The sequence below is a fragment of the Anolis carolinensis genome, unplaced genomic scaffold (genome assembly GCF_035594765.1).
Source record: "Anolis carolinensis isolate JA03-04 unplaced genomic scaffold, rAnoCar3.1.pri scaffold_11, whole genome shotgun sequence".
NCBI lineage: Eukaryota > Metazoa > Chordata > Lepidosauria > Squamata > Dactyloidae > Anolis > Anolis carolinensis.
In genome coordinates, this window is record NW_026943822.1 from 1,106,438 (window position 1) to 1,118,774 (window position 12,337).

Below are 12,337 nucleotides of genomic sequence, written 5' to 3' on the forward strand. Positions count from 1 at the left end.
GCCAGGTCTTCTATTATTATTATTATTATTATTATTATTATTATTATTATTAATTGCCTTTGTCCTGATGTCTTGCTCCTGGGCTGCAAGGATCAGGCCTTCTGTCTCCTTCTTCAGGGTCCCATTCGTGAGCCAGAGCCAGGTCTTCTATTATTATTATTATTATTATTATTATTATTATTATTATTATTATTATTAATTGCCTTTGTCCTGATGTCTTGCTCCTGGGCTGCAAGGATCAGGCCTTCTGTCTCCTTCTTCAGGGTCCCATTTGTGAGCCAGAGCCAGGTCTTCTCTTGTCAGCTTTTCCTTCAATTTTGTCAAGGAACCTTCCATGCAATGATGATGATGATGATGATTATTATTATTATTATTATTATTATTATTATTATTATTATTATTTTATTAACTTCATTTTTATCCCGCTCTTCTCACCCCGTAGAGGACTCAGAGCGGCATACAACATACATTTAGGCAAAAATTCAATGCCTCATTATACAAAGCAAATAAAAAAACATAACTTTTAAATAATAACCACTTTCAAAGTAAGGACCACACAATTAAACAAGAAATAATATTTCCAAACCAGGAGCAGAACATTTGTCAAATTTTGTTTCGTAGTGCCATAATCTGTCGGACTCCTCTGCCGCCTTGACTTTTTCTTTCCTTCTAAGGCACGACTAGATGGATCCCCGTAAAATTCCTGTGGTTTTCTCTAGAATTTTAATAACCTAAACATCTCCCACCCGATTGTGATCCCAGAGCTATATAAAGCCTTGAGTCATGCAGGCTCCCCGCGACGGAGGAAACCAAAGCTCAATAGCAGACACGACCACAAATGCGGCAAAAAAATATTGAACGGAAGGTGCATTTTGGGGGCCTTTTTGGACAATGACGCATTGTTTTCCACTGGGATTGAAGGTTAAAATTGCTAATGAGCCGTCTGGATTGAATCGCATGGAAAGTTGGCATGGAGGGAAATATTTCCCCAGTTACTTTGAAGGTGGATATAGTGATTAGTTACTAAAGATGTCTGGATATTGACTCGATTCAGAATAAATCCTAACATGGCTAGAATTTTGTTACTAGTTCCAAATAACCCCAGAGATAGGTGTCTCCGAGGTGTATCTGGACTGCAGAATGAATGCAGTTTGACACGCCACTCACCGCCTTGGCTCATTGCTAAGAAATTTGTTGTGATTTTATGTATTTTACATTGTTGTATTTTATTGTATGTTGTTGGGAGTGGTCCCCATGTGAGTCGCCCAAAGTCCCCTCAGGGAGATGGGGCGGGATACAAAAATAAAGTTGTTGTTGTTGTTATTATTATTATTATTATTATTATTATTATTATTATTATTATTATGCCACAGCAAACAATATAGATATGCTAGATTTCGTACCACAAAATCACAAGTCGAACACTTCCCAAGTGTCTAGGACTGTGTGATGTATTTTTGGATGATGCGTATTATTATTATTATTATTATTATTATTATTATTATATTATTGTATGACACAGCAAACAAGATAGATATGCTGGATTTCGTATCACAAAATCACAAGTCGAACACTTCCCAAGTGTCTAGGACTGTGTGATGTATTTTTGGATGATGCGTATTATTATTATTATTATTATTATTATTATTATTATTATTATTATTATTATTATATTATTGTATGACACAGCAAACAAGATAGACATGCTGGATTTCGTATCACAAAATCACAAGTCGAACACTTCCCAAGTGTCTAGGACTGTGTGATGTATTTTCAGATGATGCGCGCAGATCCCAGTCGGGTGGCCTTTTGCAGTTGGCAGATCGTGATTTTGTCAATGTCTATTGTTTCCAAATGCCGGCTGAGATCTTTTGGCATGGCACCCAGTGTGCCCATCACCACCGGGACCACCTGCACTGGTTTCTGGCAGAGTCTTTGAAGTTCAATCTTGAGGTCCTGAGAGCGGCTGAGTTTTTCCTGTTGTTTTTCGTCAATGCGACTGTCACCTGGGATGGCGACATCAATGATCCACATCTTCTTCTTTTTTCCACAACTGTGAGGTCTGGTGTGTTGTGTTCCAGAACTTTGTCAGTCTGGATCCAGAAGTCCCACAGTATCTTTGCGTGCTCATTTTCCAATACTTTTGCAGGTTTGTGATCCCACCAGTTCTTTGCTGCTGGGAGGTGGTACTTGACGCATAAGTTCCAATGAATCATTTGGGCCACATAGTTGTGCCTCTGTTTGTAGTCTGTCTGTGCAATTTTCTTACAGCAGCTGGGGATATGATCCATGGTTTCGTCAGTTTCCTTGCACAGTCTATTATTATTATTATTATTATTATTATTATTATTATTATTATTATTATTATTGTATGACACAGCAAACAAGACAGATATGCTGGAGTTCCAAGAAACTACAGCCAAGGGGGCCGTTTCCTGTCCCCTGCTTTCTCCTCCAGCTGATATATTTACTCCTGATTCCTTCCAGCTTTGCCTTTGGGTGATTTGCAAAAACTCTCTGTTCCAAACGGAATTTAGTTCTGTTTAGATTGCCTTATGAGTCCCGGCTGTTGATGGAGCTCCCGGCGTTGGCTGAACTCTTGCCATGTGAATGCCTCGACTGCAGCCGAGTGGCGGGACAGATCCCCTCCGTCACCCCAAAATTCCTTCCAGAATTTCTTTTACAGCAAAAAAAAGTGATGTAAGAGGAGAATCGGCAGTGGAGGAAGGTCTAAATGCACACGGTCTGTTTGTCTAAAGGAGGTTGAGTGCTCACCCCGGTTAAATACCCGGCATCAAGGTTGAGTCATGTCTCACTCACTGGCCATCCTCGCAAGTACAGGATTTTCCGTGCCCTTGGTTTAAAATAGTGGTTTGGTGTAAAATTTGCTGACGGGGACGTTGGCTGCAGGGTGTGGCATTCATGGCTCCTGTTCAAAGAAGATGCCACTTGAGAAGTTTAGGATCATGAGAGGTGGATCTGACCATCCGGTCCAACCCTTCGGTCAGTGCGGGATCTCCAGCTCAAGCATTCCCAGCAAGAAGATGTCCAGGCTCTTTAGGGAGATGTCCAGAAAAGGAGATCCCACTATACTGGGTTTTCTTGTGTATATTTTCGGATAATGCGCGGAGATCCCAGCAGGGTGGCCTTTTGCAGTTGTTGTTGTTATTATTATTATTATTATTATTATTATTATTATTATTATTTTATTATGATACAGCAAACAAGATAGATATGCTGGATTTCATATCACAAAATCACAAGTCAAACACTTCCCAAGTGTCTAGGACTGTGTGATGTATTTTCGGATGATACGTGCAGATCCCAGCAGGGTGGCCTTTTGCAGTTATTATTATTATTATTATTACTTTATTATGACACAGCAAACAAGATAGATATGCTGGATTACATATCACAAAATCACAAGTCAAACACTTCCCAAGTGTCTAGGACTGTGTGATGTATTTTCGGATGATACGTGCAGATCCCAGCAGGGTGGCCTTTTGCAGTTATTATTATTATTATTATTATTACTTTATTATGACACAGCAAACAAGATAGATATGCTGGATTTCATATCACAAAATCACAAGTCAAACACTTCCCAAGTGTCTAGGACTGTGTGATGTATTTTCGGATGATACGTGCAGATCCCAGCAGGGTGGCCTTTTGCAGTTATTATTATTATTATTATTATTATTATTATTATTATTATTATTATTATTATTATTATGTGACACAGCAAACAAGATAGATATGCTGGATTTCGTTTCACAAAATCACAAGTCAAACACTTCCCAAGTGTCTAGGACTGTGTGATGTATTTTCAGATGATACGTGCAGATCCCAGCAGGGTGGCCTTTTGCAGTTATTATTATTATTATTATTATTATTATTATTATTATTATTATTATTATTATGTGACACAGCAAACAAGATAGATATGCTGGATTTCGTTTCACAAAATCACAAGTCAAACACTTCCCAAGTGTCTAGGACTGTGTGATGTATTTTCAGATGATACGTGCAGATCCCAGCAGGGTGGCCTTTTGCAGTTATTATTATTATTATTATTATTATTATTATTTTATTATTATGTGACACAGCAAACAAGATAGACATGCTGGATTACGTATCACAAAATCACAAGTCGAACACGGCACCCAATTATTATTATTATTATTATTATTATTATTATTATTATTATTATTTTAATATCCTGCTTTATCTCTCCCGCAGGAGACTCAAAGCGGCTTAAAATAAAAGCATTAGCATGCAATTAAAAATATACCAATATGCAAATATTACAAGAGGATTTTAAACAGGATTTTAAAATTCCCAGTTAGAAACCATTAAAACATATTCAGAGTTAAAAACCACAGCACCCCCAGAATTGATCTTAAAACAAAACAAAGGAAAAAGATACCTATCCATTCACCTTCCAAGTATCCATGACTCATACATTGTATTTCCTTTGCATTGGGGACACTGTCTCTTCGCCTGGGACACTTTGCTTCGAGACGACTTCCACGGTGTTAAAACCAGTGCAAGTTATTATTACAAGGTTTCCTTCCACTATTTCCTGCCTCACAAGACCTAATTCCAGCCTCATATCCTAGCTTTATAGTGTGTTGTTCTGACCGTTTCTGGGAAGAATTCTGTCATCTGAAATATTTTCCGCCTCCTAAAGAGGAACCAGGATATTATTCCAACTCTGCATGAAACCCACCAAGTGGTTGGTCTTCTTTGTCGCACCTCAGTCAGACACAGGAGAAAGTCTTTTGTAGTTTTATTGAGCAAAAGCAAATATATATCACAGCAGGCAGTTGTAAGGTTTTCAAAGTGGTAGTAAAAGAGTCAATAGGAATCCAATTAGTTCGTAAGCCATAAAAATCCATTAGTCCATAAGCCATAGCAATCCAATAATCCGTAAGTCAAAACAGTAGACAATAGATCCCAAAGAACAAAGGCCCAAAGGTTACAAAGATCCAGAGAACTTCTCTTAGGCATGAAACAGGAACATCCACTCAGATGAAGCGAGAAATTGCTTTGACGAAGATCTACCTGCAAACACACACTTTTAAAAGCACCCCAGGAATGCATTTCTCTTTCCTGAAGAGACCTCTCTCTTTCCCGCCAGCCTCACACTCCTACGAGGTTGAACTCCCTTCCATAACAAGCGGTCCACCCTAGACGATTCAAGGTCCTCATTATCTTGCACCTGAACCGGGGCTTGAAACATCTCTTGCTCATTAATTCCCATGGGAATGTCATCCTGGCTGTTATCTATGGCTTCTGGGGTCAACAGTTCATTCTGCCCAAACTGCAATTCTCGAGCCTGTGAATCAGCCTGTATTCCCATGCCATCATCCTGAAATTCATCCTGCATCCCATCGTCTGACTCAACTGGCTCTTGTATCTGAAGCCCAGAATCCCCTTCTTCATCCTCACTCTGGCTATACTGTGGCTGAGTCACAACATTCGTGAACACACCCATCCGTTCCTGCTTCCCTTATTCTGTCCTTCAATCTCTCCATCTCTACTGGTCTATTCCTCCAGGTTGGTGGTAGGAGCTCCATACGAGACCAGCGGCCATCAGAAGACCGGAGACGTCTACAAGTGTTCGGTGAATGGCGAAACCAACAGTACCTGCTCCAAACTCAATCTCGGTAAGGGATAAATTTCCAAGCTTCTTCTGTCTGCGAGCCATTGCAATGGCGACGTAAGCCACTTGTCTCTCTGCATTCATAATTTCCAAACACTTTCTGGACTCTCCTTCAGGTCTATGGTATTTTGAAAGATTCACAAGAGCTTCAAGATCCCCACCAACAGCTGTTTTGTCCCTCCCCAGCCCTGACTCCCAATCGGTTTGCTCTCCTTATAGTTAACATGTTTAAAAAGTAGCTCTTTGGTGGTTCCATCCTGAAAAGTAATTGAAGTTGTTCCTTTTTTTAATGGCACCAAGGAATCAGAAGGGACCAAAGGGCTGTCTAGTCCAACCCCCTGCCAGGAAGAAGAATATATTATATATAAAATATTAGAGATATTATTATTATTACAGTATTATTATATTGTTGTATATTATTATTATTATTACTACTACAGTGGAGTCTCACTTATCCAAGCTAAACTGGCTGGCAGAAGCTTGGATAAGCAAATATTTTGGATAATAAGGAGGGATCAAGGAAAATTCTATTAAACATCAAATTAGGTTATGATTTTACAAATTAAGCACCAAAACAACATGTTATACAACAAATTTGACAGAAAAAGTAGTTCAATACGCAGTAATGTTATGTTGTAATTACTGTATTTACGAATTTAGCACCAAAATATCATGATGTATTGAAAACATTGACTACAAAAATGGCTTGGATAATCCAGAAACTTGGATAAGCGAGGCTTGGATAAGTGAGACTCTACTGTATTATTATTATTATTATTATTATTATTATTATTATTATTATTTAATGCACATAACATAGCACATTAGGTACAAGTGTCTGCGCTTCGTCTCTGAAGAGCAGGCTCTTCCCAAGGATAATAGAGATATTATTATTATTATTATTATTATTATTATTATTATTATTATTATTATTATATGTATATAATTTATATGTATAATTTACATGTATATAACAACATAGCACACATGCCCATTTGGCCTGAGTGTCTGGGCTTCATCTCTGAATAGTGGGCTCTTCCCAAGAGCCTAGGACCTAGGATATTAGAGGTATTATATTATTATTATTATTATTATTATTATTATTATTATTACTATTATTATTATTATAAAAGTTATATTAGGCTAAGGTAATGGTTTCCCCTAGAGTCGGACACGACTAGACTAGATCTATTATTATTATTATGATTATTATGATTATTATTTTATGACACAGCAAACAAGATAGACATGCTGGATTTCGCATCACAAAACCCCAAGTCGAACACTTCCCAAGTGTCTAGGACTGTGTGATGTATTACTATTATTATTATTATTATTATTATTATTATTGATAGAGTAGGACACGGCAAACAAGATAGATATGCTGGATTTCGTATCACAAAATCACAAGTCGAACACTTCCCAAGTGTCTAGGACTGTGTGATGTATTACTATTATTATTATTATTATTATTATTATTATTATTATTATTATTATTGATAGAGTAGGACACGGCAAACAAGATAGATATGCTGGACTTCGTATCACAAAATCACAAGTCGAACACTTCCGAAGTGTCTAGGACTGTGTGATGTATTTTCGGATGATGTGTGCAGATCCCAGTCGGGTGGCCTTTTGCAGTTATTATTATTATTATTATTATTATTATTATTATTATTATTATTATTATTATTATTATTATTTTATGACACAGCAAACAAGATAGATATGCTGGATTTCGTATCACAAAATCACAAGTCAAACACTTCCGAAGTGTCTAGGACTGTGTGATGTATTTTCGGATGATGTGTGCAGATCCCAGTCGGGTGACCTTTTGCAGTTATTATTATTATTATTATTATTATTATTATTATTTTATGACACAGCAAACAAGATAGATATGCTGGATTTCACATCACAAAACCACAAGTCGAACACTTCCGAAGTGTCTAGGACTGTGTGATGTATTTTCGGATGATGTGCGCAGATCCCAGTCGGGTGGCCTTTTGCAGTTGGCAGATCGTAATTTATTATTATTATTATTATTATTATTATTATTATTATTATTATTATTATTATTATTTATTATTATTATACAAGTAAAGGACTCCCAAGAAAGGGCCACCTGTTTAGAGACCTCCAAAGAGGCCGAATCCATCGTCTTGTTGGCTACTCAAACAGTGCTCATGTTGGGAAGTTCAGCTGAACATCCTTCATGTGATTGGAATCCACTGGTTCACGTCTGACATTCTTTCCCAAGGAAGAGTAACTCTTTCCAATGTGTCGGAGCGCAAGGACAACATGCGCTTGGGCCTGAGCCTGACCACAAACCCCAAAGACAACAGCTTTCTGGTAAGTCTTGACGTTGTTGTAATCGCGGAGGATGGCTCTCATTGCCTCACAATGAATAACACGGAGGGGGAGTTGGTTTCTTTCTTTCTTTCTTTCTTTCTTTCTTTCTTTCTTTCTTTCTTTCTTTCTTTCCTTCCTTTCCTTTATATCTTGCCGTTCTCTCATTCCCAAGGCTCAAGGCGGCTTACAGGGAGATGGTGGCGGGGTATAAATAAAGTTTTATTATTATTATTATTATTATTATTATTATTATTATTATTATTATTACAGCTGAAATCATGCTTGTGTTTCTCACAATGATTTTGAAAAACTCCACACTGTTTAACACGTATCAATTCATGCTGCACTGCAGCTCCCAGCACTCTTCAATATTGACTCTATTGCTTGGGGCTGCTGGGAGCTGCAGTCCAACCTCGCCTGGAGGGTTGCATGGTGCTTTCCACTGAGCCATAATCTATCTATCTATATAAAAATTTCTGCCTTAAAGTAAACAGCGAAACTAAACACCCAAAACCCACGAAACTTTGCCACAAACGACATGGTCATCCCCACTGTGTTTAGACATAAAAAAAACAAGAAAAATAAAGTCCTAATTAGAGGGAGAGGAATAATTGTTTTTTTCCCCATTGCTGCCAGTTAGAAGGCTAAGCTCCGCCCACTTTGTCTCCTAGCAATCCACTCAGTCTTTGGGAATTCCAGAAAGGAAACCATCAGGGCCAGCTAACACCTCCCAACAAAGGATTCTCCCAGGCAGGAAGCAAACAGGCTTTGAAGCTGCAAGGCCATTCAATGCTAATCAAGGTGCCTAATGGCAGCATTCATACCTGCCACACTGAGACTATTAATTGCTATTCAAACTGGCCAACCAAGGATTCCGCAAGGTAGAAAGCGGCCAGGCTTGCAAGCAGCAAGGCTATTCAGTGCTATTCAACCTGGCCAAACAAGATTTCCCCTAGGTGAAAAACCCCCAGGCTTTGAAGCCACAAGGCAAGGATGCCCAATGTAGAAAGCGGCCAGGCTTTTATGCTGCAAGACTATTCAGTGCAGTTCAAGCTGGCCAAACAAGGATTTCCCTCCTAAGGAAGGAACCAGGCTTCAAAGCGGCTCTTTGATTGAGGGTGCGACTCCAGCTACTCCAGAAAGCGGCCAGGCTTTGAGGCTGCAAGGCTATTCACTGCTATTCCACCTGGCCAACAAAGGATTCCCATAAGCCACAGCAATGTGTGGCCGGGCAAAGCTAGTGTGATATTGTTGTAGATGACGGGAGAGATAACGCAAGAGAGATCCTTCTGAGAGGCCAAAAAGTCCGGTTTATTATTTCAGCTGAGTCTCTGGAAGTGGAATCTTTTCCAAAAAGCAAACCAGAGAGACGATCAAGGCGTTGACTTGCCTTTTATACATTTTCAGACAAAGAACATGCTTCTACATACATCTCGTCATCAGTACGGCACTTCACATGTTTACATACATGGGCATTTTCCTATCTTAAGCACTCTTAAAAGCGTGTAGTAAGTCACAGACACCACGAGAAATCCATCAAGAGGCCTACTTTTGCCTTGTCAAAAGGGAGGCGGAGAAGTCAGCTCTCCTTCCATTAAGCTGTGCTAGGAACCAATTCACACTGGAATGTATAGAAAACTGGCCCCGCTTCTCCCAGCTTGTCCTGTCAGCTTGTGCATCCCTAAAATCTAACACAGAGAGAGCCTGATTTTCCTACATTTCACTGCTTCTAACGTGCATACAATAGATGTCTAAGAATCCATATTTTTCAGTTCCTCATCAATATATTTTTGCACAATCCTTTTGAAATACCCCACACGCGTTAACATACGTGAAGCCACGTTGCACTGCATTCCTCACCACTGGGCCCTACTGCCTGGGGCTGCTGGGAGCTGCAGTCCAAGCTTATCTGGAGGGCCATAATGCAAATGTTCTGTCCCCAAAATTATGGAGACTCCACCAGAGCTAAGGATAGCATCTCCAAGCATTGATAGATAGTGTTTTGGACCGAGTGCCATGTGCGGCAATGCTTCTAAGTAGCTTCTCCTTCCAATTTCTCCCTTTCTTTCTTTCTTTCTTTCTTTCTTTCTCCCTTTCTTTCTTTCTTTCTTTCTTTCTTTCTTTCTTTCTTTCTCCCTTTCTTTCTTTCTTTCTTTCTTTCTTTCTTTCTTTCTTTCTTTCTTTCTTTCTTTCTTTCTTTCTTTCTTTCTCCCTTCCTTTCTTTCTTTCTTTCTTTCTTTCTTTCTTTCTTTCTTTCTTTCTTTCTTTCTTTCTTTCTTCCTTCCTTCCTTCCTTCCTTCCTTCCTTCCTTCCTTCCTTCCTTCCTTCCTTTCTTTCTTTCTTCCTTTCTTCCTTTCTTCCTTTCTTCCTTTTTCTTTCTTTCTCCGCAGGCCTGCAGCCCGCTCTGGTCTCATGAGTGCGGAAGTTCTTACTACACCACAGGAATGTGCTCTCGAGTGAACTCCAACTTCAGATTCTCCAAGACGGTGGCTCCAGCCCTCCAGCGTAAGAGAACCAAACGGGGTTGGACTCTCTTCCGATTCCTTCGTTCTTTTTGTATTTTCTCCTTCTCTTCTTCCCTGACAGGGACTGAAAGGGTGGCTCTCTCCATCCGCTTCAGTCCTGCTTCGCAAGTCCTTCCCAAAGGCATCGCCAACTGCGTGTCTTATTCTCTCATTCAATCAGTTTGCAAACGGTTTTTGGTGCACGGCTCGGACTATCGTTTTTAAATATGGAATTACAAAATGCATTAACTAGCATAGCTTGGCTTACTGCCTTTCTCCCTCTCTCTTCTTTCTCTCTCCAACCTCTTAAAGCCACCTTTGCAAGTCCTTTCCAATGAAATTCCTACAGTTTGCAAACTGTTCCGATTGAGGGTTGTTGTATGTATTCCGGGCTGTGTGGCCATGTTCCAGAAGTATTCTCTCCTGACGTTTCGCCCACATCTATGGCAGGCATCCTCAGAGGTTGCGAGGAATAATAATAATAATAGTAGTAATAATAGTAATAATAATAATAATAATAATAATAATAATAATACGGTTGTTGTATGTCTTTCGGGCTGTGTGGCCATGTTGCAGAAGTATTCTCTCCTGACGTTTCGCCCACATCTATGGCAGGCATCCTCAGAGGTTGCGAGGAATAATAATAATAATAGTAGTAATAATAATAATAATAATAATAATAATAATAATAATAATACGGTTGTTGTATGTCTTTCGGGCTGTGTGGCCATGTTCCAGAAGTATTCTCTCCTGACGTTTCGCCCACATCTATGGCAGGCATCCTCAGAGGTTGCGAGGAATAATAATAATAGTAATAATAATAGTAGTAATAATAATAATAATAATAATAATAATAATAATACGGTTGTTGTATGTCTTTCGGGCTGTGTGGCCATGTTCCAGAAGTATTCTCTCCTGACGTTTCGCCCACATCTATGGCAGGCAACCTCAGAGGTTGTGAGGCATGGAGAAACTAGGCAAGGAAGGTTAATATATATCTGTGGAGAGTCCATGGTATGAGAAGAGTTCTTTGTCAGTTGGAAGTCAGTGTGAATGTTGCAGTTAATCACCTTAATTAGCATTGGAAAGGTTTGTCTCTTGCCTGGGGGGCATTCTTTGTTCAGAGTCATTAGCCTTCCCTGGGGCTCCTCTGCCCTCAGAGTGTTGCTCCTTATTTACTGTTCTGATTTTTGAGGTTTTTTAATACTGGTAGCCAGATTGTGTTCATTTTCATGGTTTCCTCCTTTCTGTTGAAGTTGTGGATTTCAATGGCTTCTCTGTGTCGTCTGACGTGATAGTTGTTGGAGTGGTCCAGCATTTCTGTGTCCTCAAATAATATACCATTATTATAAATAATAGTGTATTATTTATAATGAACAATATACTATTATTATTATAAAGGTGATTAACTGCAACATTCACGCTGACTTCCAACTCACAACCTCTGAGGATGCCTGCCATAGATGTGGGCGAAACGTCAGGAGAGAATGCTTCTAGAACATGGCCATACAGCCCGGAATACATATCCCGGCCATGAAAGCCTTCGACAACACATTGCTCCAATTGAGTTCGTTTTAAATACAGAAAAGGGGGAGAAAAGCATGGGAGAGGGAGGTGCAAGAGGTGGGGGTTTGCATTCCTGCCCCACTCGCTTCTCCCTGACCCACTTCTTGCCCGTCCGGCCGCAGGATGCCAGACGTACATGGACATCATCATCGTCCTGGACGGATCCAACAGCATCTATCCCTGGGCGGAAGTTCAGGATTTCCTGATCAAGATCCTGAAGAAGTTCTACATCGGACCCGGCCAGATTCAG

At 39.6% G+C, this 12,337-nt stretch overlaps 1 protein-coding gene across 1 annotated transcript in view; it reads left to right on the forward strand.

Annotated features, from left to right (window-relative positions):
* The window catches only part of itga11 (integrin subunit alpha 11), a 98,229-nt gene that overhangs the window by 32,360 nt on the left and 53,532 nt on the right, over positions 1-12,337 (forward strand). The window contains exons 3-6 of the mRNA XM_062963156.1: positions 5,560-5,669; positions 7,926-8,017; positions 10,408-10,522; positions 12,210-12,337. Coding sequence (XP_062819226.1) covers positions 5,560-5,669; positions 7,926-8,017; positions 10,408-10,522; positions 12,210-12,337 — 445 coding nt within the window. The remainder of the gene's footprint in view (positions 1-5,559; positions 5,670-7,925; positions 8,018-10,407; positions 10,523-12,209) is intronic.